The following is a 27,294-nucleotide window of genomic DNA, read 5'->3' as shown; positions in this document are numbered from 1 at the left end:
TGAGGATATTTTTCAAAGAAAGAAAAAAAAAGAAAAAGATGATTAGGCATTGCCAGCGTTATGTTTTTTTTAAAACAATATGTGGGAAAGTTTCAAAACTGTAATTTTCTAAAAATTAAAAATAACACACATGGATACATCTTAGTAATGCTCTTTTCGTTTTTTCACATCTACTATTCTGAAACCGAAGAACTAAAGGCTTAAGGAGTTGAAGGCAGAGAAAAATAAGACGTTGGGATTAGAATCCAGGACTGTAACACAGTGAAGAGGGGCTGATATTCTGATGAGCAGAGAAATGCCAAGTGACAGTTATACATAAAGTTCCACAGAGAAAGAAGAATACAGAATTATGAAGACTATAAATAAGTATGAGCCAAGGGGGCCAGGCACATTTTAAACTTAACGGGCTGCAGCAGTGTTCAGCGTGGACACACTGTTACAAGGTAGCCTCTGTGACATCGCAGTATTACACTGAATGGGTCACTAACCTATCACAAATTCAGATAATTCAAAAGCAACTAGAAGAAATCTAGTTCAGTGATTTAAAGCAAAGAACGCTTGCTCAGATATGCAGACCTTTGCTTGCTCAGATATGCAGACGTTCCTCATTACCTAAAACCATCCTTGTGACAGCACTAGTTTGTGAGCAAAGACTAAATGAAATGGGCCACAGCCTGCTTGGGAGGAAAAAGCTGCCCTGGTTTAGGCCTATTGATTACAGTATTTTAAATCTTTTCATTGGTTAGTATAATGCCCCAAATCAAACTTTATTAAGCTCTCTCTCTATGAAACAAGGCTTTTCTTTCTAGAAGTCCATAAATTCACCTGGGCTTTGCATAAAGGGAATCAGTAATTTTTACATCCTGCTCAGTGTTAAAAGAAACAATCTAAAATTTATCCAGAAGCCGCATACACTTACCTAATAACGCAGAGACGACCAGTGGCAGCACCATTGTTCTCGACAGCATCCTGGTCTCCGACCCGCTTGGTCCCTGCCTGACCTTGACACTCTGTGTCCATTGCTTCTTCTGGCTCTATGGGTTCGTTTACAGACAGCTTAAGAGTTTTTTCAGGTGTGGCAGCACAAGGCACCTCACGTCTCCTTGTGTCACCCTCCTCTCCACTTGGAGATGAAGCTACAGACGATTCTTCTTGGGCCTGTACTCTTGATTCCCAGTCCTGAGTCAACTGCACCCAGGGACAGCAGAAAGGGGCCAAAGTGCCAAGCTTAACATAGTTGGGCCGTTTTGCAGGAGGGCGTCTAATAAAAAAGATGAGAACCAATTTTATTCAAATTATTCAATTTAGAATGGGACAATTAAGTTGCCCCATATGGCCACACCCAACTTCAGGACACACCATTCCTGAAAGACTACAAGTAAACAGTGCCCCCTCAAGCTGTGCAATGATGTCTCCGTACATTTACAAGGTTCAAAAGCCAAAAGGTACAGAAGGGGTTACGGTGAAGTTTCTCTCTTTCCCCTCACCTCAAGTGACCCAGTTACCCTCCACAGAGAATATCATCAGCTCCTTATAAATCCTTCCAAGACTTTTGATGTACATATAAGCAAATATGTAAATACTTATTTCCCATTTTTATATACATGGTAGCATATTATATACAGTATTTTATAACCTCACTTTTTTCAGTTAACAAAGTATCTTATAGATTATATTCGGACATCAAGGGCTTCCTCGTTCTTTTTTTAAAAGGCTGTATGTCTTATTCCACCCTGACTATATCCTCATTTATTCAGACAGCTCTCTACCGAAGGACATTCTGGCGAGTTTTAAGCTTTTGCTTCTACAAACAATACTGCAATGAATACCCCGAATATTTTTCACGTGCACAAGTAAATCCATAGGATAAATTCTGGGGTTTGTTTGTTCCGGCACCTAGCACTGGCCTCATTAATACAACTTGCACAATCACACCATGAAGTAGGCTCTTTCTAAACTGAGGTCCCACAAGGTTAATCACAGAGCTAAGCAGTGGAGCTAAGACAGGGTGTATGACCTCACAAACCACTGCACTACCCACCCACTGCCATCAGGTTGATTCCGACTCATCGCGACCCCAGAGGGTTTCCAAGGCTGTAAGTCTGTACGGAAGCAGACTGCCACATCTTTCTCCTGCGGAGTCGCTAGTGATTTCAACCACCAACCTTCCGGTTAACAGTCGACTGCTTTAGCCACTGTGCCACCAGGGCTCCTTACTACATTAGAATGCTTCTTAAAAACATATATGTGAATATTTTTATAATCTTGAAATTAGAAAAGGCTTTCTAGGCAGAACACTAAAGTCTAAAACATTACAGGAAAAACAATCGTTAAAAAGTACATAAAAATCCAAAATTGCAAGGCAAAGAAAACAGGGAAAATGTTTGCAATATATGAGAACCAAATCCAAAACAAACCCACTGTCATCAATTGCTTCAGCACCTACATAAACCATCCTTCTAACACCCTGGCCTAACCGTTCCTTGATATCCTCACTTCAAATCTGTTTCTTCAACAAACGTGGCAGCCAACATAAATAGGCACTTCCTCTCTTCCCCCTAAGAAGCCAATCAGCATCTTACCTTTTGTACTTTTCAAGAAGATTCTTAGCTTGCTCTTCAGCAAACCGAATCCCAGCAGGGCAGTCTGGGAAATCACCTGGGATGTTAGGTGACCTTTTATACTGTGAATGTACTAAACCCTCTTTTAACCCTCCAACTCTGGCACCTCGATAAATCTAAAAGAAATATCAAAAAGATAATGTCAATATACCTACTTAAAGTCAAACTGCTTAATTAATTTGTACAGGAAAAATGGGAAACAACCTAAATGTCCATCAGAACGAGAATGGACAATACATTGCAGGGTAATCCTACAATGGGTCACCACACAAGAGTAACAATGAATGAAATAGAGCTTCATCACTCGACGTGGAAAAATCTCAATGCTGAGTATGCACAGTAAATTACAAAAAGATACATATGATGAAATACATAAAGTTTACAAACATAGCCAATGTAGTTATTTTATTTTTAGATACAAACATACTAAACAAAGCTATAAAAACATGCAGGTAGTGACACACCAGAATTGGACTAGTCATGAGTTTAGAAGGAAGGAGGGAGGGAACTAAGGTTTGAAGGAGGGAAAGAGGGTACTTGAAGTCAATCTGTAATGTTATTTTTTAAACTGGGCAGGAGGGTGAAGGGTACACAGGCATTCATTTGATCAGTATCTATAGTTTTTTGTGTGCTTGAAACATTTCATAATAAAAAAAATTTAAGTAGAATTACTTTAAGATATTTTCACACCTAAACGATTAAATGAATTTCCCTTGCACTAGGCATAACTGCTAAAAATCACCTGCATGAATCTAATAAATTCTTACATGCCTTTTATAATCTATAGCATCAAAGCAACATTTCAACTAACCAGCAAAAAAGATCACTCAATTTTAATACAACTTTTTGCTACAGTAGATAAACTAGGAGTATATGGTTAGCGGAAGCGCAGCAGTTAAGAGCTCCGCTGCTAACCAAAAGGTTGGCAGTTCAAATCCACGGGCCACTCCTTGGGAACTCTATGGGGCAGCCCTACTCTGTCCTACAGGGTCGCTATGAGTCGGAATCGACTCGACAGCAATGAGTCTGGTTTTTGGTTTTTTATATGGTTAGCACTTTAAAAAAATTCTATACATCTATAAAAGTTAAGACTTTTGCTTTTAAACTGTGATAAATTTCTTCAAGTGAAAAACCTCAACATTTTGTTGCCTCTACTATTCAAATATCAGGCCACTGTAAAAACCTCAAAAATTCACAATACATCAGCATAACTCTTATGAATGAAAAACTGGATCTAAGAACTGGATGCATGAAGTACATTGTATCCAGAATTATACTCTAAGGCAGAAAAGTACCACTCAATTTTGAAGTTGTACATAGGTCTGAACATTTTTCAGCACTTGAATGCATTTTAAATGTTGCAACTATTAGTCAGAATCAAAAAGTAACTTACAAATGGAATCCAGAAAGCCATGCCCCAGCCCTTTGGAAGAAGGACATCCCAGCCACTTCCCCATCCCCGTCGGTCTTCACCAGTTACTTTCCCTGGTTGTTGAATCAAAAGTATAGGTATCTTGGATTCCTGGGGACCTAAAACAAGCTGTGACCCAGGCACCAGCAATTCACTTCTCATCCGGTTTAAATCCTAAAGTGGGAGAAAATAATTCAAGACAAACAATCCGAGTCTTCTGGGACATTCTAATGGGTCTCCCAATAAGCAGCTTTTAAAAAGTTAACAAATAAATGTGAGCCATTTTAAGTAAAAGGTACCCATCCCATGATAAAGCTTTTCCTCTCTGGGTTTCCATTTACCCTCTACAAGGGCCAAATTATTTTAAATAAGGTGCTAAATTTGGGCTGGAACATACTAGATGACTCAAAGTTATGAAATGACATGTATTCATTCTGCTAACCACTTATATCAAGATGAATCTTATGTTTTGATATTCTGTCCCTGCATTTACTTTGGTTAAGATTTGTTGTCATGAAATAAAAAGACAGAACACAGTGCCAATGTCTCAAGAAGGGGCAACTGGAAAAATACAGTGGCTCCTGAGGATTTTTCACTACCTTTTAAGGATTCAAGACAGAAAATTCTATAAACTATTTGTTAAATGGAACGTAGTGAGTAGATAGTAACACAACCTTTTAGATTTCTCTTGCCAGCTGTAAAAAGAGATTAACAGGTAGGCCAGGGGGCCACCACTTGATTTAGAAAACTGTACAAGAGACTGCCTCCATGTTGAAAAGTCTAATTGCTACCTCAGGAATGCTCTTCAGGCTACCACCAAGTCCTAATTCTTTTTTTTTTTTACCATTGCACCAGTTTCCACTAACATCTGTACATTGGTGATTCCAAAATGTTTATCTCTTCACCCCAGACCTTTCCTCCCTGGTTAGAAACCTGGCTCCCAGACTTCTACTCCTGGGAAGTCCTATATGGTTGATGTTAGTTGCTGTCAAGCTGGCTCCAACTCATGGTGACCCCAACAGGACAAAACGTTGCCTGGTCCTGTACCATCTTCATGATCATTGGTATGTTTGTGTCTACTATTGCAACCACTGTGTATTTTAAGAGCCTCCCAAACTAGAGGAGAGCTCATCTTCCAGCACTATATTAGACAATATTCTGTGGTGATCCATAAGGTTTTCATTAGCTAATTTTTTAAAGTAGATCACCAGGCCTTTCTTCCTAGTCTCTCTTAATCTGGAAGCTCTGCTGAAACCTGTCCACCACGGGCGACCCTGCTGGTATCAGGAATATCGCTGGCATAGCTTCCAAGCATCATAGCAACATGCAAGCCACCATAGTACAAGAAACTGACAGACAGGTGGTGGGAAAGTCCCATAAGCCTCTCAAACTCAACTTTTTCAAGACTGACCTCATCATCTTTCTCACCACTTTTGCTCTCCACCTGTATTTCCCATCTAGCTGAAAGATGCCATAATTTACACAGTTCATTTATTCACTCAGATTTTTACTGAGCACCTCGTATGTACCAGGTGCTTTGCCAGAATCTGGGAATACAGCACCGTGAACAAGTCAGACATGGTCCTGGTTCTCTTTTAGCTGATATTCTAAACCCAAGCTGGAATATTAGGAGCTAGCCTACAGGTTTCCTCCTTTCTTACTTCTCGTCTTCCAACCAGTTACCAAGTCTTGTCAATTTTACCTTCCAGAAATATATATTAAGCTCCATCCCCTTCATCCCGGGTCTCCTCCCCTACTGCCAGGATTCAGGCTCTTGTCATGTCATACCTGGATGATCTCAAGAGCTCTTGAAGTCATCCAACCACTAGTCTTCTCTCCAGCTCCACTCCTCCCCATCATCACCCCCAGTCTAATCTACTCTCCATACTACTAACAGAGTGAAATCTGATCATGTCAGTGTTCTGCTTAAAACCTTATCTTCAGGATAAAATCCAAATCCTTAAAATGACTCAAGGCTCCTATTTACCTCTCCAATTTCATTTCCTGCCCCACCCTCACCTCTAAGCTACTGATCTATCTGGAGATTCATGAGCATATCATCCTGTTTTGGCCTGAGCCTTTGGGCATGCTGTTCTCACTTCCTGCAATCCTTTCTCCACCGCAGCCTTGCTCCTGCCCCAGAGAAGTCTGGGCAATTCTGACCAGGCCCTCCAGCTAGGAAGCCTCCCCTAATTTCCCTAGTCTGAGCTCAGAACCTCTTCCTTAGTACCCTATACCTTTGACTATAGCCTATTCATCTCCTCCATCATTTATTACAATGCCTGGCCCTTGGTAGGTGTTCAGAAATGTGAAATGAAAGAAAACGAAGACCATTTAAGGGAAAAAAAAGAAAAACATGTATTTAAACTATAAGGCTATCATTTCAAGAAAAAGTCTTTAACTTTTTCTAGAGATAGTCTACCCTAAAAACAGGAGAAAGAAGTATCTTAGTCTGTATCATAAGGAAGTGAGCAATAATCTGTCTGAAAATAAAATGAAGTCTATGGGATTCTATAAAGTATGAAATAACATCTTACAGTTTCTAGAATTGTAACCTGTCATTCATGACCTTACCAATAAACCCTATGCCATGAGTTACCTGATCCGAGATTTTATTCTCTGTGACACTCTTACAGATAGCTTGGTTCCAGATAAAGCTATGTGTACACTCCACAGGCACACCCTCCAGAAGCAGCTGTCTAGCTTTCTCATTATCTAAGAGGGAAAAGAAATAGCCTTTAAACCATATCCTTTAGATCAATGAAGTCAAACTCTACAAGTTGCCAGTAGACCTTTTTGTCATAAAAGAAAGTATTTTATAGGGACATACTTAACTTCTCTAGAAGACATTTGAAAAGAAATTAAGTTATTCTTACAGCTGGTTTCATAATTTGTGAACTGGCAAAGGCTCTGAAAATTTTTATGGCTGACACTTACTGTTAGTATATATAAGCATGCAAACACCACATTAAATTGCCTCTAACTGCCTAATTCCAAATTCAAGATAATCAAATTCTAGAACCACTACAGAGGTGAGCAATGCCTCTATAACCTGCTGAGACAGGCCAGGCCATGTTTTAGCTATTGGCTTCAGTGTTTTGTCTACCATTCCTGGCACAACAGCAGGGAGCCAAGAGATATCCTTTTCTTCAGCCTCCTACTTCCAATCTCTGATAACCATTTTTAATTGAACTAAATATTTAGTCTTGTCTGTGAATCATATTATTCCAGTCCATTAAAATGAGCTTATTTTCTGTGAAGCATTGCTTCTTCTCTTTAAATAAGCTACGCTACAACAGGAAGTACTCTAATGGAGAAGGGCAAGGAATTTTCTCCAGTTATAAGTATGTATATTAACAGGAGGGATATCCTACATGCCAAATTTCATTTTGTTGGACTGAAGAATAAAAAAACAACAACAACAACAACAAAAAAACCTCAGCCAATTCATGAGCTTCAGCAATGGTTCTAAAATGCCAACCAACACAGAAAGGTCACTCAAAGTCACATACCTGTGTGGATTTAGTGGCTGGAAAAAAAAATAAGTTGGAAGTGTGACCAAGTGTGGGCCAAAGTGTGACAGACTTCAGGTGAGAACAAAGTTAAAGAAAATTAAATTGATGGAAAGTTCGGAGATGCAAACTTCTTCAAAGCAGTAACTGCAAGCGGTGTCACACGAATAAACATATGCACACCCATGTTCACTGCAGCGCTATTGACAATAGCAAAAAGATGGAAACAACCTAAGGGCCCATTAACAGATGAACAGATAAACAAATTATGGTACATACACACAATGGAAAGCTAAGCAACGATAACGAACAACAATGAATCCACAAAACATCTCATAACATGGATGAATCTGGAGGGCATTATGCTGAGTGAACTAAGTCAATTACAAAAGGACAGATAATTTGTGAGACAAATAATTTTTTTTTCCTGTGTGTAAGAGAAGGTTTACACACAGAAAAAAAAAAATCGATGGTTACAAGGGGGGAGGGACGGGAAGGGGAAATCACTAGATAGGAGACAAGTGTTAACTTTGATGAAGGGAAAGACAAAACACAATATAGGGAAAGTCAGTACAACTTGACCAAAGCAAAGCCACGGAAGCTTTTTAGACACATCCAAACACGTTGAGGGACTGAGTTATTGGTCCTGAGGTCTGGCGACCATGGTCTCAGGGGGCATCTAGGTCAACTGGCATAACATAGTTCATAAGGAAAATGTTCTACATCTTACTTTGGTGAATAGTGTCTGGGGTCTTAAAAGCTTGTGAGCAGTCATCTAAAATACATCTATTGGTCCCATCGCGTTTGGAGCAAAGGAGAATGAAGAAAACCAAAGACACAAGGAAAATATCAGTCCAAAGAACTAATGGACCAATGAACCATAGCCTCCACCAGCCTGAACTCAGAAGAACTAGATAGTGCCCAGCTACTACCACTGGCTTCTCTGACATGGATCACAATAGAGGGTTCCAGACAGTACAGAAGAAAAATGTAGAACAAAACTCAAATTCACAAAAAAAGACCAGACTTTACTGGTCTGACAGAGACTGGAGGGACCCCCAAGACCATGGCCCCCGGAAACCCTGGAAACTCAGAACTGAAGCCACTCCCAAAGTCCACCTTTCAGACAAAGATTAGACAGGCCTATAAAACAAACAATAACACACGTGAGGAATGAGCTCCTTAGGCCAATCAAGTATAGGAGAGCTAATGGGCAACACCTGCCCAAAAGCAAAAATGAAAAGGCAGGAAGGGGCAGGAAAACCTGGACGAAAGGGCATAGGGAATACGGGGCATAAAGGGAAAGGGGGAGAGTGATGACGCATTGCAGAGATTGCAACCAGTGTCACAAAAACAATTGTGGAATCTCAAGTCACAGAGCTGTGCTGTGAATGTTCACACTGCTCATCTAGGAGCAAAAAAGCTCCATTTCAAATAGCCTCTGTCTATCCAGAGCTCTTGCCTTGTAGAGCACTGCTACAGATTTGAGTATTAGAACTTGGATTTCATTCATGTTGGGCTGCAGACAAGAGATACAGTTAATTCCCAGGGTGTAAAGACACAGGAAAGGACTAACTCATCTTGAAATATTCTTTAAAAAAGAAGAAAGCAGAGCATGTCTGAAGGCAAAGGAGAAGGACCTTTTAGGTCAGTAGTACCCACAGGTGACAGAAGAGAATATTAGCAGCTGAGTCAGCCTGCACATCAGCGTGTGTTGTAGGACTATCAGTTCTGGATGTAATTACAAGTCCTGCCATATAAAGCATTTTTTCTTTCATAACCAGACAAAGCCTGGTAACTGACTACATAACTCCAGAATTATGACTTAAAGATCGAATGAAATAGCTTGTCTTCTCCTTTCTTATGTGTATATGAAAATCGCCAAATTCCAAATTAAAATTTTCTTTGAAAGGTTTACTAAGAGAAGCAAAGGAAACTAAGAAACGGCTGTATCCTTTGGGAATCAAACAAAACTAAAGTTACAGCCTTAAGTTCACTCTATTTTTAATTAAGTATTCAAAGCAGTTAAAGGGGGCCCACATGAAGCTATTAGATATTTTCTCCCAAGAGCGGAAACCAAGAAGCCGTGGCCATATCACCGGTAACTGGCACTTCTGAAAGTCAGCCGCAAACCAGAGCTCTAAAAGTGCTGGCACGAGCTATAAAAAATAAAACGATGATCACTCACCTACCATTCTAAGAGGAACAGGGCTCTTTCCATGTTTTCAAGGTCACATTACCAAACAATGTGTAAAGACTAAAACAAGCTTTATAAGCATAATGTAAGCTCAATATTTCTTAAAGCAAATTTCTCTCTGACAGACAAGGACCAGTTAAAAAAATCTATCAAAGCAAATCAGCAAATACTAAGTACAGCAAATAATAAAAAACAGTATAGCAGGAATAATATTTTTAAATCTCAACTAGAAAACCAGTTACTTGCATGGAAAAATGCTGCAAAAGACCTCTTCGAAGTGTTAAGATGAAAGGAACATACAGAGTCACTGCACCAAAAAGATTTGGTCGATGTTCAACCACTTCAGGAGGTAGTATATGGTCAAGAAATGATGGAAGAAGTTCAAGCTGCAATGAAGGCACTGGTGAAAAACAAGGCTCCAGGAATTGACAGAATACCAGTCGAGATGTTCCAACAAACAGATCCAGCACTGGGGGTACTCACTCATCTATGCCAAGAAATTTGGAAGACAGCTACCTGGCCGGCTGCCTGGAAGAGATCCATATTTGTGCCCATACCAAAGAAAGGTAATCCAAGAGAATACAGACGTTAACCAACAACATCATTCATATCATACGCAAGTAAAATTTTGCTGAAGATCATTCAAAAACGGTTGTAGCTGTACATCCACAGGGAACTGCTAGAAATTCAAGCCAGATTCAGAAGAGGATATGGGATGAGGAATATCACTGCTGACGTAGATGGATCTTGGCTGAAAGCAGAGAATACCAGAAAGATATTTACTTGTGTTTTATTGAATGCAAAGGCATTCGACTGTGTGGATCATAACAAACCATGGATAACATTGGGAAGAACGGGAATTCCAGAACACTTAATTGTGCTCATGAGGAACTTGCACATAAATCAAGGCAGTCACTCAAACAGAACAAGTGGATATTGTGTGGTTTAAAATCAGAAAAAGTGTGTGTCAGGGTTGCATCATTTCACCATATTGATTCAGTCTGTATGCTGAGCAAATAATCCGAGACGCTGGACTATATGAAGAACTCAGCATCAAGACTGGAGGGAGACTCATTAACAACCTGCGATATGCAGATGACACAATCTTGCTTGCTGAAAGCGAAGAGGATTTAAAGCAATTACTGATGAAGATCAAAGACTACAGCCTTCAGTATGGATTACAACTCAACATAAACCAAAAAGAAAAATCCTCACAATTGGACCAATAAGCAATATCACGATAAAAAGAGAAAATATTAACATTGTCAAGGATTTTATTTTACTTGGATCCACAATCAATGCTCATGGAAGCAGCAGTCAGGAAATCAAACAATGTACTGCACTGGGCAAATCTCGTGCAAAAGACTTCTTTAAAGCATTGAAAAGCAAAGATGTCACTTTGAGGACTAAGGTGTGTCTGACCCAAGCCATGGTATTTTCGATCACCTCATATGCATGCGAAACTGGACAATGAATAAGGAAGACCGAACAATTGATGCCTTTGAATTACGGTGTTGGCAAAGAATATTGACTATAACACGGACTGCCAGTAGAATGAACAAGTCTCTTGGAAGAAGTACAGCCAGAGTGCTCCTTGGAAGCGAGGATGGCAAGACTTCATCTCACACACTTTGGACATGTTATTGGGAGGGACTAGTCCCTGAAGAAGGACATCATACTTGGTAAAGTAGAGGGTCAGCAAAAAAGAGGAAGACCCTCAACGAGATGGACTGACACAGTGGCTGCAACAATTGGCTCAAACACAGCAAGGACTGTGAGGATGGCTGTCATACACAGGGTCGCTATGAGTCAGAACCGACTCGATGATACCTAACAACAATATTTAACTCAGGCTCAAGAGCTAAATGATCAACTAAACTTTTTCCAAGCATCTGACAATATGCACCATCACTTTAGGTTCTTCAAGTGCCCTCCCTTCAAGAGTGCCCTAATTCCCAGTACACAAAAGAAGACAAAAAGTATGTCATCCACATCAGGCAAGCCCTTCTTTTTTTTTTTTTTTTTTTAGTTAATTGACCTAGCTCATCAAAGTATATTTCTAACCTTAGGTTTGAGTCATCGTCCTAGAGGCGTTATGGTTGTTAGTACTACTGTTACACAATACTAACTCCTTAAAAAGTTTACTTCTTTACGTAGGTCACCTATCAAATACTTCTTCAAAGAGATCACTTAAACCAGGTGTTAATGAAAGATCACAGCAGTGACTAACATGATGACAAGCTTTTATCGTAGAATTAAATTGTGCTTTTCAAGATAGACTGTAATTTTCCTTGCAGTGATTCAGATTAAGATAAAAAGCCTCAGATAAGATTTAATACATAGCTGCCCACTCCAAAAAAAGGTTTGAGGCAGTAAGGAATGCTAAGTAGAATTTACCTACAGCTTTAAAGTGGTCACGGTAGCCAGCATTTGTTTGTTTGTTGGATGTAGTCTAAGAGAAGCAGATGCTGCAACTTTTAGGATTGCACCAAACCCTAAGGCCATTAAAAAAAGGCGGGGGGGGCAATCACTCATTGAGTAAAGTCTTAGGCCTCATAATTAACTAACTTACAATAATATCTTCACACTACTCTCTCATCTAATCCACATTTCATGTGAAGTTCTGAGAGTAATTTATTACTCACTTAATAAGCTATCTAGCTACATATGGAGGGGTAAAAAATTCTGACGTTGTTACTACACACACCTGTATTTTTTTCTACAAAGATTCACAAGCCTAATTTTAATTATCCTTCCAATTAAATGCATTTAAATGACAGTAAATACAATGAGACATTACTGCAATCACCATGAATTCCAGATAAAACTAAAATTTTAGCCAACTCCTACCCACCTTGCTTTGCCACCCCAACCCAACAAATCTCTCAGGCCATTCAATTCAATCTAAACCAAGACATCTCAGACCTCAGCACCTGGGATGGCCTTGCCAGGATTCGAACCTGGATCATCTGTATGGTCAGACAGAGGCTTCCACTGAGCACAAGACCAGCTTCGGGTGCAGATCCCTTCCTCAGAATTAAAATCCTGAATAGCCTGTTTTGGAGAACTTGGTTTGCAGAGAGACAGGTTTTACTAGATACTAAATATACAGAACTCATTAAAAAAAAGAACATAAGACTCAGGCTACATGTTTTCCAGAAGATACTTCCACATACAACCTCCTTCCATCATAATCATCTTTTAATGCAGACAAAGACTGCCCTCATTTATTACAGATGAAGTTATTAAAGAGGAGTCAGAGACAGAACTCTTCTACTGGACTGCTCGAAATAATAAGCAAAATCAGGGGTTCTTTCAAGAACTTTACCTTGGCATTTTTCTGGATCAGGCAAAGCTTTGGATCTCTTATGAGGCAAATTTATTCGAGGATCCCCAACTGTCAGTCCCAGAATAGTACCTGCTGGAATTTCTCCTGGTGATGTTATTCCTTTAACAACAGCAAGAAGAAGAAAAGCTTTCGGCAAGCAACTTGCATTAAATACACATTCGCTCGTATTTTCAGATCTTTCACATTTTCCATCGACATTTTTTCTTCATATTTGAAAATAAGTATCTGCTTCTTTTCCCACTGGTACTTTCAGAGAATAAATTGACATTCATAAAGAGAATAAATCAACATTCATAAAGAGCCAAGAGTTTCTGCAAAAAACATTAAACTAACAAAAACAGGGTATTTTACAACACAAACATGTATGCTTCTGTCAATAACTATAGTAGCCATAAGCACAATGCAACCATGAATAGGTTAGTATAGATTTTAGTTCAGTACCAAATACATGCATTCATATCAAACGCCAGCTACTTGGAATATTAACATTGCATTTGTTGGTTTGTTTCAGAAACAAACATGAATATAATGTTTATTCTATTCACTGAGTTTAGCTACCTCTCTTCGTTGCTTCTCTTGCTGTATTGTAACAAACAGCTGCACGTTACAAAGCAACATTACATGTAGGTGGAGTCCCTGGGTGGTAGAAATGGTTAAGAGGCTGCTAAACGAAAGGTTGGAGGTTTGGGTCCACCCAGAGGCACCTTGGAAGAAAGGCCTGGCAATCTACTTCCAATTAATCAGCAATTAAAAACCCTACGGAGCACAGTTCTACTGTGATACACATGGGGTTGCCATGAGTCAGAACTAACTCCACGGCAACTAGTACTGGTATTACGCACGTAGGTGGCCCCAGTGTCAGATGCTCTGTTGACCACTTCCCTCCCCACCAGTATAAGCCAGCGTTCCCTTTGCATACCTCTCAACAATTCAAAAAAGTCTTCTTGTCTGTGATGAAGGGAAACGTTATCAGGATTCCTACAGGTTTCAATCCACCAGCAGTGAGGTGTCGTCTCTGTATCCTCGCCATCCTGAAAAAGAACAGCTCCTGTTAACCAGACAAATAATCAATCAGACTTTTAATAATTTTGTTATGGTTGTGATATTGGCCCCACACCCCTTGTGTGTGTGTGTAAATGTGTTAGAGGGGAACCAGGGAGGTTGCCATTATATTTAATATGGTAATTAACACCAGACTAACTCTTCTAATTAGAGGCAAACCAAAAAAACCAAACCCATTGCCGTTGAGTTGATTCTGACTCATGGTGAGCTTACAGGACAGAGAGAAGTGCCCCATAGAGTTTCCAAGGCTGTAATCTTTATGGAAGCAGACTGCCACGTCTTTATCCCACAGAGTCACTGGTGGTTTTGAAACATTGACCTTTAGGTTAGCAGTCGAATTCTTTAACCACTGCGCCACCAGGGCTCATAATTATGTATTAGGCTTCACAGATTTGCTAGAATGACATGATGAGAATGAAACACTACAGTCACATTTACTCTTACGGTGTGGACAGAAGCAGCTTTTAGTGCCTCAGTTAGGACGGAATGGGAGAGTGGACCAATCAGCCGGTATCTGTTCATCTCCATCGTCAAATCACTAAAGAGAGAAAGAGAAATTTCCATTATATACAATGTCTGTGCTGTTGGCAAAAATGGAGAAGTCTTCAGTAAAAATGTTCAGTAGGTTCAGAGCAAATTCAAACCATACCTAATTACAATGCCTGTGGCTGGCGATACCCAAGAACATGGCTGCTGTGGATCTCTAGTTGCGTCCCCAATAAATTTTTTAACTGGTATAGCATTTTCTCCACCATCTTTGTGTTTTCTTTTCTTGCCAATTTTCTCATCAGGCAGTTCAGTTTGGCTTTTTTCTTGGGGCGGTGTCAGAAGAGGGTCAGGAGTGCAGACAGTTGATTTGATAGGTTCCATACACTGGCACACTGCTTTTATTTCCTCTAAGATCTCCTGAGGATACATTTAAACATTTACTTTTACATTTTGAAATTTAAAAACATTACAGATTTAACTTAGTTTCACCAAAAAACTAAACCCATTGCCGTTGAGCCAATTCCAACTCATAGCAACCCTACAGGACAAAGTAGGACTGCCCCATAGGGTTTTCAAGGAACAGTTGGTGGATTCGAACTGCCAACCTTTTGGTTAGCAGCCAAGCTCTTAACCACTACACCACCAGGGTTTAGTGTATGTTATTTTCTCCCTTTTAAAAATTCACATCTTTATAAAAAATTCAGAAATTATAGATTAAATTCATATCATCTAAAGCTTTTTTGGTTTTTTTGAGTAGCTCATGGCAATTTGAACAAAACAGTACTCCTAAATGTCCAAGATTATGAAAACAACATGACCACTCTGACCAAATTAAAAAAAGCATAAAATGAAAATTAGAGAAAGTTTATAGTCTAAAAGCAGTGAGTATGCCAAAGAAAGGAAGCAGCATTTTAAAATTCATCAGAATTACTCAAACCAGCTTCTCATCACCAAATAGGCTCTCACAAGCACCTAAAACACCTAGATACCTGTGGACCAATTCAGGCAGTGGAGGCATTGGTCCAAATGCAACAATGCAAACCATTTGCATAATAGGCTGGTTTTCATCTATGTACTTAAGGTCTACTAACGAGTGAGAGGTCAAGGTACACTTATATTTATACAACTTCCCCCCATATTCAAATATCAGATTATCAGTCAAATTTTTACACTATTTAAATTTCTAGAGTGCTGACTCCTGTGGTAATTAGGAATGTAGGAACACAATGACGGGAAACTAATCTGAAGGATGATACCTGTTTAACAGTGGGATGGAGCCAGATCCACAACTGCCTGCTCTCCGAGGCATCACCAGGGCTCCTCTGGGACTTCCAAATGAATGTGACAGGCCCAAGCATTTCTCTGGGGTATTGATTTGCCCGGTAAAGCATCAAACTACCTTGACGCTTTCCAGATAAACAGTGAACTGCAGCAAAAGTCAATCCTGAAAATAACGAAAGCAAAATTCCATGATTTCAAGTGTTGAGACCGCATTATTATTTCCTTATGGCCGTACTGTTATTTATTCTGTTTCCCAGAGGGATGAAGTCTTGTTTTTGATCATTGCCTACATCAATGCCTGACACACAGTAAGGTCTCAACAAATACTTATTGAATAAATGACTTAATGAAAGTTTCAGGTTTCTTCCTGCCTAAGTTCACTCCACTAGAAAAATGGTTCTCTCACTTTACGCTTGACAATGTTAGAAATGATTTAAAAGCCACCCCACCATTCCTTAAGTTAACTGGGGACAAGAACTGTCTCACATATTTTTATGTGTATTTGAATGCCAAAATGCTTATAGCAGACACCCACTCATAAAATGAAATAAAAATACAAGGGCTAAAACAGGACTCAGCTTTAAAATAAGTTTACCTGTTTCTATGCTACACATTTGAGAAAGTGCCTTTAGTATTTCTTCTTCTTTGCCCTTCAACTCCAAACAACAGTAGTAGGATAAATCCTGCACAAAGCGGGAGACAAAATTAGATAGTTAGAAGTTTACATAGGCTCCGGAAGCCTCTACGGATCCAAAAACACAGGAGAAATTGCTAAAGCCATCTTTTCATAAGTCAAAATCTGAAACCTGCCAATTCCTTATTACATTAACAAATATTCTTAAACCAGCTGGAATCAAAATGAAATGATTTATGTTATTCATAATTTTCATTTAAAATGGACTTTACAGTGTCCTACTTTTTAGGAAGAAAATCTGTGTTTTATCCCATATTTACAGACAAGTTCTAAGTAGGGTGTAAATACTGCATCTAAGTAAAGGATTATTCCTCCTCAGAATCTAAGAAAACAAAGTAGAATAAGCAAAACAACGGTAAATTCTGCAAAATTACGCTAAGGTTGCTCACTTTGCTTAGCTAATCTGGGGCCTCGGCGTTACTTTAAAGACACAATACTGTGAAAATTAATTCATCCCATATTCCTCAGCCTCTACTATGGCATGTACCTTTCACTAAGTAACAATATACAAGGAAAAATGATATTAGTGAGAGTAAGACTATACCAATTTAAATATATGAAAAGAGATCAGATTGAGTTAGTGAAATCAACATGTTTAAATAATTGTAATAACAGTTAATACTCCCTGGAAGGTTACTGAGTACCAGGCACTGGGTTAAACTCCTTTCATGGATTGTCATTTAATCCTCCCAACAACCTTATGGACTAGGCAGTACTGTTATCTCAAGGTTGTTCCTTGAACAAAGTCATACAGTTAGTAAATGGAGGAGCCAAGACCAAGAGTGTGAAAGACAGGCCCTTCTGCAAAGAGCAAATTTCTAAATATGTACTGAAAGAGATAGGAATCAATTTAATTAGCTATTTGGGGGTCAACGGTATCAAATAAATACTACTAAGAGGTTCTAAAAGGAGCCCTGTTGGCAGTTTGAACCCACCCATCAGCTCCTCGGGAGAAAGATCTGCTTCTGTAAAGATCACAGCCAAGAAAACTCTACAGGGCAGTTCTCCTCTGCCACATCGGGCTGCTATGAATTGAAGTCAACTCGACAGCACCTAACAACAAGAGGCTCTAAAACAAACTGTCCTCTCAAAGAGTTTAAAACATCTTTCCCAGCATCCCATTGCACCCAGGGCAGTATTTTGAACACTGCTCAGGGCACATAGTAAAATCAAAACCAAACCCGCCACTGTAGATTCCAACTCATAGTGACCTTGTAGGACAGGGTAGAACTGTCCCAAAAGGTTTCCAAAGCTGTAAGTCTTTACAGAGTAGACTGCCACATCCTTCTTCCACAGAGCGCCTGGTGGGTTCGAACTGCCAGCCCTTTGGTTGGCAGCTGATCGCTTTAACCGCTGCACCACCAAGCCTCCCTACTAAATGAATCAATGTTGAATAATCTGAAACATGGCCCTCAAGACCCTGCATGATATGGTTCCTACTTATTCCTCTAGCCTAATACACTAATACGTCCTTGCTCTCACTCTCTTCATCCTTGTCACACACAGCTTCCTTCAATTCTTCACTCACCAGGCTTCTTTCTGCCTTCCCCATTTCTTCTTCCTTAAATCTCAGCTCAGACATCACTTCCACGGGGAAGTCTTCCTTGTTCCTATTATGAATGTGTATACTGCATACTTTCCCTTTATAATCAGATATTTGAATAATGATTTGATTAATGTCAGTCTCCCTACTAATTTAGGCTGCTTTATCTCTAACATCTAGCAAAGTGCTTTGTGCTCAACAATAATTTTAAAATGAATAACCTCATAGAAAGGGGTTTGGTATACCAAGAACTATTCTAAAAGCTTACTGTATTTTTACACAAATAACACATGCCTTCTGTGTTTGTTTGCCAGCCGCACCCTAGTCCCCTGAGAAGTACCCCCCTGAGGTATTTTCATAAGTGCAGTATGCTAATTTTTTTTACAGCAACATGCGAACAAGGAATGGCGTGGTGGCGCTTGTGAAGGTGCCTCCTGGGAGAAGGGCACGGCCAGCAAGCAAACGCAGAAGGCACGTGCTATCTGTGTAAAAACATGGTATACTTGAAAGAATCTAAACAGAAAGAAGAAAACCAAATTGGAAAAGCTACCTGAAGAAGGCAACGGTTAGTCATGGCTCGATAGCAGGCTCGGTGGCTCTTGACTGTCGGCCTCTCCCCGAGGCAGTAGCCCCACTTCTTGACCATGTGAAACCGTTTGGCGTGCCAGATATGAGTTTCTAACCACATGTTCTTCTTTTGTCTACGGTTAAATTCCAGCACCTGGTTTTTGTGACATCTTCGAGCTTTATGGCATTTATTTTTTGAATGTTCTTTTTTCTGATGCACTGCTTTCTCTGCCTGTATTTTCAGGAAGAGAAGGCAGATTTCAGTTTGTAAGTATCCCAAAACAAAGTTAAATGCTAGGAGCTGAAAACAACTAATTTTAAATTAAGTTGAGTGCCTTACAGACCCCCAGTACCAAAAAAAAAAAAAAAAAAAATTAAAGCCATTGCCATTGAGTCGATTCCAATTCATAGTGACCCTATAAATACTTAATTTCTTAACGGATTACCTTTCAGTTAAGCTATTTCAGTGAAAACAGAGAAACAGAAAAGAGGCAATAGAAAAAGTGAAGGTTTTAAGAGCTGGACAAACCTAGGAAGGAATCACAGTTCTATTATTTTCTAACTGAGTAAGCTTCATAGATTATGAAGATTAGAATATTTCTAAAATGTCCAACACAATAACACAGGTTTAATAAAAAAAAAAAAAAAAAACCTACCCAGCAGCTCCTAGGAAGAAAGGCCTGGCAATCTGCTTCCGTAAAGATTACAGCCAAGAAAACCCTAGGGGGCAGTTCTACTACGTCACATGGGGTCACTATGAGTTGAAATTGACTCAATGGCACCCAACAACAACAGCAATACTAGATAGCAAGAGAAAGTAAATCAAACACTAGTTTTGTTTGTTTGCTTTTAACCTCTATGACTATAACTAAAACCAAAGCTAAGGACCAAAATTACAAAAGTTAGGAAAATGCACGCCTTTCATTTCAGTTAGGCTACTGACAGACAAGTGCTAATGTAAGGAAACATACCTTACATCAAATCTAGGAAGTACAATTCATGGTTAGTTTTTACTCTTACTGTCTTCCATACCCAGGCTAAACACTTGTGAAAAAAAAATCTTTTCCACTAGTTTGTGAGCCTTTGAAGGTAAGGGCTTTACCCTCTCAAACACTGTCCCCACCACCTAGCACAGTACCTGGTACACAGAAGGCACTCAATAAATAAATTTTGAATCAATAAAGACGAGTAGCCTGTACAGCCTTATGATGGTCAAGCTGAGAGTTTTGGTGAAGTCGAAAAAATTAGACTTGTGCAAAAATGACATCACAAGTTTTAGCTTTCAACTTGAAAAAACTCAAAAGGCAGATACTAGACACTGATGCTGATTGTCTATCTTCCAGCAGCAAGCTGGCCACACTCCCAAAACACAGAGCTAAAATAGCTCGGCTGGTAAGGGGAGGGGAGTCAGAATTTAATTCTAAATCTGGTAGGGGAACATCAACTACTTAACACCATTAGAAGAGAGGGGTTCATGTTTGGATCAAAGATTCTATAGAAGAATCTTGATCAAAAGGGAGGAAATGCAAATCAGAATTTTAAATTCTCATAAAATCCAGACTATCTGGAGACATGGAGGCTGGATGACCCCCCAAACTACTGCCCTGACATAATCTTTAAACCTTAAACCAAAAATATCCCCTCAAGTCTTCTTAAAACCAAACAATAGTTTAGCTTAATAGTAAAGAATGTCTGCCTTGAGCATAGTGCTCTTTTAAGAACCATCTATACAGGATGAAATTAACAATAACAACTCAAAAAGATTAGATAGGAAATATAGGGGGCAGTGAGTTTATGTTAACAGGGGAGGGACAATTTGTAAAAGAAGGGTGAGAATGGCTGCATAACTTGAAGAATGTAATCAATGACACCAAATTGTGCATGTTGAAATCGTTGAATTGGTGTATGTTCTGCTGTGTATGTCCTCAACAACAACAAAATAAAATAAATTATTTTTAGAAAGCGGGGGAGGTGTTCCAAATGCCATATTTAAAAGCAGCAGTAATATCCAACTGCCTGCTAATTTGGCAAGCTGGGGTGCAGGAGGAGAAGAAAATGAAGGATTAAACGAAAAACATATAAAAAGTGAGCAACCTTTGGCTTTTCATTTGTTTTCATTTTAACAAATTCTATTAGGTCAATTTCTTTTAGGAACTACTAACCTAAAAATTTACGCTAAGTAAAACCCATACCTCTTTCTGGGCGATCTCACGTAAGCGTCGAGGGAGGCGTTTGACGTTGTGGCTCATGGCTCTTCGCCTCATGTGCCGTGGCAGTGTCTGGAAAACCATGGAATTAGAAGACTTCTGGGTCACCGCTTTTAACATAGCACTGATTTCAGCAGCTCGGGCCTGAGCAAAAGTAGAAGCTGTCAAAAGGAAATAGCACTTTCATTAAAAACAGCAAGTCTTGAGTCAACACTTTTTCTGCTGAATTTCACAAAGAAGACAGACTTGCAGTACGTCAGCTTCCAATTTACCCACCTCTCTAACCCCCTACTAGTTGTATACCAATAGCGGTTGTCTTGTTTCATGCGACTATGGAATGATTCTTCTTCAACCTTTCCATTTTTCAAGTTTTCTACAAGAATTCACTTTTATTTCTCTAGTCAGAAAAATAAGTTTAAGATCAAAGTTTACAAAGTTATTTGAAATGGAGGCTATGTGCAATATAGTACATGCAATACATGCACGTGCAATATAATCACAGCCATTTTTAAGTGCATGCTCACACAGGGAAACACAGAAAAGACAAAACTGTATCAATGGTTTTGATTCCAAGTGATTTTTTTTTCTCACTATTTTCTGCCTTTTCCAAATACGTGACTATTCTTACTACTGGTTTTCTTTGTTGAAAAGTGTTTTTTTTTTTTAAAAGTAGACAGGGTGCTGGAGAAATTTAAGTGAATTCCTCCCAGAAAGCCATAAAGAGAGACCAGAAGGCACGTCTAAGGTGGCAGAGTATAGGGTTTATGTGGTAACGGGGATGGGGCTGAGGGAGACAGGGGGCAATGAGGCCAGAATAGGCCTACAGTTAGGTATTTAAAGGCATTAAATGCCTTTAGAGTATGTTAAGTTTGGTTTCATCTTTGGAGAATGCCATGCTGAGGATTTTGAATAGCATTTTATGTTTTTAAAAAGGGAAAGGAAAGGGAGAAGTCAAAAAGATTTTAACATCAGAGAGGAAGAGTTCAAAAATAGGGACGTGTAAGAAAATAGAAACTGAAGGACGAGCAATCAGCCCAAGGAAGCTATAGCCAAAGTCAAGGCCACAGATAAAAATGACCCAAAGAGGAAACAGCAGAGGAGAGATGGGGAAGGCAGAGGCAAGACACTGCAGAGGGCAATTTGTTGGCATATCTGACTGCACTAGAAACAAAGAACCCATGATATAATCAAATTCATTTTTTTATAAACACCTACCAGTTATATACTTGGGAATCTCCTGGGACGTGCCCTCAGGGCCTGCTTTCCATCCTCCCTTTTTCCTAAACATTACTTTGGAGGAAGACTGCTCATTCACATCAGGGTCAGACAGAGAATGGTGGGTCACTTTGGTTTCCTGCTGTTGTGAAGTTCCAGAATGAGACTCTAGTATATTTTCAAAAAGAAAACAAACAGAAATGTCACTCTTATCTGAGAAGATTATCGTGAATAATTAACATTGTTGGGTGGCAACACAGATCATGTTTTTCATCCTACAACAACTTTGTAAGGTGGCTATTATCATTCCCCTTTCAAAAAGGAGGGATCTCAGGTAAGGAGGTGAATTATCTTCCCCAAGGTCACGTTACTAGTGTGACATATTAGAACGACGTATTAAAGCACCTTAAATATAACAAATATAAGGGAAATTTTCTCCATATAAAACCAGAAAAAACCAAACCCACTGCCATTGAGTCAATTCTGACCCATAGCGACCCTATAAGAGAGCGTAGAACTGCCCCATAGGGTTTCCAAGGCTGCAAATCTTTACAGAAGCAGACTGCCACATCGGTCTCCCATGGAGTGGCTGCTGGGTTTGAACCGCCAACGTTCCAGTTAGTAGCCAAGCACTTAATCACTGTGCCACCAGGGCTCTATGAAATCCACTCAGCGGCAATGGGTGTTTTTTTTAATTTTTAGATAATGACCCTCAAATCAAGTTGGCAAAAGCAATTTGATCTACATGGGAATGGAGAGAGAGCATCATGTGTGTCTTACCTTGCTTTTGAGTTTGGGCAGGTTTTCCACCTCCATTATGATGCTTTCCACCTCTATTAGCCGCAAAGCCAGAGAACAAAGTCACATTGGTGGGCTGGTTTCTCATTTTCTTAGCATGTTTTCTCTCTTTTGCATTAGACATATCTGGAAAGGAAGTAATAAATTTAATACAGGGAGAAGAAACTTTCATTCAAAAATAAAAATTATTACACGTGGGTTAACGACAATGTTATGACAGTACTGATCTACAGCAGCGATTCATAACCAGGGAGCTCCCTGTCTTTACACCAAAAACTGATTCAGAAGGAAATTAACAATTCTATAGATGGAAGAGACCATATTACTACATTCCAGTTTGTACTGCCAATAATTAAATCAAACACAAACTGATGACACTGCATAAAGCCTGCTAGAAGAATGAAAAATGAGATGTAAGATAAGATCGCCATGCCAGTGGTAAAAAAAAAAAAAAATAGCAAAAACATTTCGTCTTGATTCTTAGGTGAAATAAGAGCTACCTCAATCAATGAAATATAGAACATGCTATTCCAAAATGACAGCCTTTATAAAAACTGATTATAAATTATTGATGTTTTCATTTTTATTACTGATATGAGACCAGCTACATCTTCAATTTATAACAGCAAAAGACAGTGGTTTCAATTTAAAGAAAGATAAAGGGTAAAAAGAGTGGATTTCGACTCATAGCAACCCTATAGGACAGAGTAGAACTGACCCATACAGCCCTGGTGGCACAGTGGTTAAGTGCTTGGCTACTAACTGAAAGGCTGGCAGTTCGAACCCAGCAGCCACTCCATGGGAGACCGATGTGGCAGTCTGCTTCTGTAAAGCAGAGTTGCTCTCAACTCTATCAAACTTAACACCCCTGTTCTTACTGAATAATTTGAAACACACCTGTTTTCATTTTGAAATGAATTTCATTAATAACTATAATCCATTAGGCACAAAACTTTTATCAATGTATGGTCTACAATATATGCCCTAACTGTAACGTAAAGGAGAACTAAAAAGTAATTTTAATAAAATAATATATATTTCCATACGTAAATATTTCACAACTATACTAGATGACATTACAAAAAGAGATATTTTGAACCCACAGGGATAACTCATAACAACACAGGCACCAGCACAAGCATTGGCATAAGTCAACAAAGCTAGCCGAAGGGTCCTGGAAGTATGGGTGCCATAGTTATTAACTCTTTCATTGCTGGCTATAGGGAAATTTGAAGGGGACGCAAGGAGGGGACGCTAGAGGATACGAAGGCTTGGTGTAGCACCTGTTTACCAAGCTGTTCTTGAATTGTTTCAATATTTAAATACAAGTCTTACTTGAATCTATACACAGAATTACCATGAATGCAACAGCTCAAAGGCAAATACAGGTGTGTTGTGCTAGTGCCTCACAACAGAAGTTGACAATGCCACTGGTGACATAATTTTCCAAACTTGTGTACAATTCTTAGTAAAGTGCCAAATAAAAAAAAAGTGCAACTTCCCCCTTGATTTATTGCATTCCTGGAAAACTCAGTGTGTGTTAAAACTGTGCAACTAATACTTTCATGTCAGAGTTAGGTGGTGGGCTACTGGGGGAAGTTTCTACACACTATAAGATGTCTAACATCACTGGCTTCTGCCCAACTGCCAGCAGTGTTACCCAAATGTCAACCACACCAGTTGCCATCGAGTTGACTCTGATTCATGGTGACCCCATGTGTGTCAGAGTAGAATTGTGCTCCATAGGGTTTTCAATGGCTGATTTTTCAGAAATAGATCACAGGGCTTATCTTCCGAGGCACATCTGGGGGGACTCAAACCTCCAAACTTTCAGTTAGCAGGGGAGCACATTAACCATTTGCAATACCCTGAGGTATTGCTATCCAATCATTACTCCAACTAAAAACATCCACACAAACTTCCAAAATGCCACATCAGGGTCTACGCCACTTCCACTGAGAGCCACTGAATTAACTATCACCCATTCATTTACCTCCTTTTCCAATAAAAACCTCATGAAAAATTAAAAGCAGCCAGCCTGTGTGGGTGTCGTGTTTAAGAGCTTTGGCTGTAGAGTTACAAAGACGTTCCTTAACTTTTTAGTTGTGTAATCCTTAGGAAAATTGCTTTCCCTTTTTCAGCCTCAGTCTCCTCTATAAATGGGATTAATCACAAAGTTGCTGTGATAATTAAACAAGGCAATGTATATAACACACTTAGCATGGGGCTTTGCACAAAGTGCTCAATATATGAGCTATTATTCTTAAATAATAAATGAAATAACAGATTCATTATCATTTCACTTTTTTACTCCATTTGACTTTCATCTAAATGAAAGACAAATAAACCTACATTTAAAAACATTGTTCAAATTAAGCAAGATTTATAAAGCAGTTGAAGCCCTGGTGGCACTGTGGTTAAGCACTTGGCTGCTAAGCAAAAGGTCAGCTGTTAGAACTCAACAGCCATTCCAAGGGAGAAAGATGTGGCAGTCTGCTTCATAAAGATTACAGCCTTGGAAACTCTATAGGGCAGTTCTACTGTGCCCTATAGGGTCGCTATGAGTCGGAAACCACTCGAAGGCAACAGGTCTATAAAGCAGTTGGAGTTCTGCAAAGTCACTTGGCTAGTGAAGCACAAGATTCTTATCAGTGTTCATTAAGAACCATTCAAAATAAGGTTAGATAGGAACCTTAGGGGACAGTGAGTTTCTTAATGGAGGAGGAACAACTCAGAAAATGAGGGTGAGAATGGTTGCACAACTTGAAGAATATAATCCATGTCACCGAATTGTACATGTAGGAATGGTTAAATTGGTTTCTTTTTGCTGTGTATATTCTCAACACCAATAACAAAATTAAAAAAAGAAAAACTCGAAGTAATTTTACGAAACAATTTAGTTCATCAACTGTTACCTGCTTGAATCAGAGCTTACCCAGCAGAGTATCGCCAAGACAGAACACCACCCTGGGAGCCCTGACTCTGCTCAGACTAGAATGGGTTGGGGACAGGCTGGGACCAGGGGCTTGGGATAAGCTTGGAAAGTCACATCTCTGAGCTTTAGGTTCCAAACTAAAAAATTAGTGGATTGAACTAGCAGTAGTCCTCAAACAGTTCTAACAGCAGGAGAGAATGAATGCAAAGTCTGAGGATTTAGCCTAAAACTGTTTCCAGAAGGATCTTAACTCTTACCGTAAACATTCAAATTTTACACCTTACGTTAACAGTCATAGTTTGCATTTGTTTTCATACTCAGTCACTATTCTCTATACACAAAAACAGCAAAAGAATAAGACGATGTATAACAGTATACTAAATTTTGCAGTATAAAAACCCACTGCCATCAAGTCGATTCCGACTCATAGCGACCCTACAGGACAGAGTAGAACTGCCCCATAGAGTTTCCAAGGAGCGCCTGGTGGATTTGAACTGCCGACCTCTTGGTTAGCAGCGGTAGCATTTAACCACTATGCCACCAGAGTTTCCAATATAAAATTCTGTTGCCATTCAAAGCGACCCTGTAGGACAGAGTAGAACTGCCCCATACGGTTTCTAAGGAGCAGCTGGTGGATTTGAAATGCCGCCCTTTTGCTTAGCAGCCAAGTTCTTAATCACTGCACCACCAGGGCTCCATACACATATAGCACAATGCAAAACTGGATAAAGGAAAGAAAAAGCATGAGTCAGCAGGAAAAATCAAAGAGAAAATAGGATTTCAGTTAGTTGGAATTTGGATAGATAGGGAAAAGTATCCAGGAATCTACTGTGTCAATTCAGGAGGACACTGGCCTGACTAAAATGGGGAGACAGAAGGCTGTATAGGCAAGGAGCCGAAACTGGAAGGGTATTTTTTTTATTCCACACCAAAGTCCCGAGCCAATGAAAACAGTCTGAGGAAGCAAGAAAGCGAAAATTTTAGCAGTAGGTAGGACAAAATGACAGGAAATGAAGAGGTTTTTCTTACGCTATGTTTAAAAAAAAAAAAAAAAAAATTTTTTTTTTTTTTTTATGTTTAGGAAGCAGGAGAGGACCAGGATCTTTTTCTCTATGGTATCCCCAGCACCTAACAGACTGCCTTGCACCAAGTAGGCGCTCAATATATATTTGTCAAATGAATGCACGCAAGCATAAATGAATGAGTGTGGCATACCTATAACGCATACAGTATTAACAAGATAAGACGTATGTATGCCAAGTACCACCCTTTGTGAAACCAGCACGACTGAATGTCTGCCCAGTGACCAGCTCTGGGACCATCGGTTGGATCAGGATCATTATCTTCCTTTTTGAAATGAGATCCCAAGTCCTAGGGCTCTGGTCAGGTCTAAGGGAAACGTGCAGAGACCTT

At 39.4% G+C, this 27,294-nt stretch overlaps 1 protein-coding gene across 3 annotated transcripts in view; it reads right to left on the bottom strand.

Annotated features, from left to right (window-relative positions):
* The window catches only part of POP1 (POP1 homolog, ribonuclease P/MRP subunit), a 30,437-nt gene that overhangs the window by 2,596 nt on the left and 547 nt on the right, over window positions 1-27,294 (bottom strand). The window contains exons 2-15 of one of the 3 annotated variants that reach the window (XM_003408409.4): window positions 22,929-23,072; window positions 22,149-22,316; window positions 20,919-21,094; window positions 18,710-18,958; window positions 16,518-16,605; window positions 15,898-16,085; window positions 14,802-15,058; window positions 14,597-14,690; window positions 14,010-14,121; window positions 13,070-13,189; window positions 6,632-6,747; window positions 4,015-4,206; window positions 2,583-2,737; window positions 920-1,261 (exon numbers count right to left, since the gene is read on the bottom strand). In XM_003408409.4, the coding sequence (XP_003408457.1) occupies window positions 920-1,261; window positions 2,583-2,737; window positions 4,015-4,206; window positions 6,632-6,747; window positions 13,070-13,189; window positions 14,010-14,121; window positions 14,597-14,690; window positions 14,802-15,058; window positions 15,898-16,085; window positions 16,518-16,605; window positions 18,710-18,958; window positions 20,919-21,094; window positions 22,149-22,316; window positions 22,929-23,070 (2,399 nt within the window). In that variant the 5' untranslated portion in view covers window positions 23,071-23,072. The remainder of the gene's footprint in view (window positions 1-919; window positions 1,262-2,582; window positions 2,738-4,014; window positions 4,207-6,631; window positions 6,748-13,069; window positions 13,190-14,009; window positions 14,122-14,596; window positions 14,691-14,801; window positions 15,059-15,897; window positions 16,086-16,517; window positions 16,606-18,709; window positions 18,959-20,918; window positions 21,095-22,148; window positions 22,317-22,928; window positions 23,073-27,294) is intronic. The other 2 variants (XM_064267930.1, XM_064267931.1) reach the window with 2 other exon arrangements.

Source organism: Loxodonta africana, chromosome 14 (genome assembly GCF_030014295.1).
Source record: "Loxodonta africana isolate mLoxAfr1 chromosome 14, mLoxAfr1.hap2, whole genome shotgun sequence".
NCBI classification, from domain to species: Eukaryota; Metazoa; Chordata; class Mammalia; order Proboscidea; family Elephantidae; genus Loxodonta; species Loxodonta africana.
Note: the sequence above shows the minus strand (reverse complement) of the source record. Positions and strands in the feature narration are given on the sequence as shown.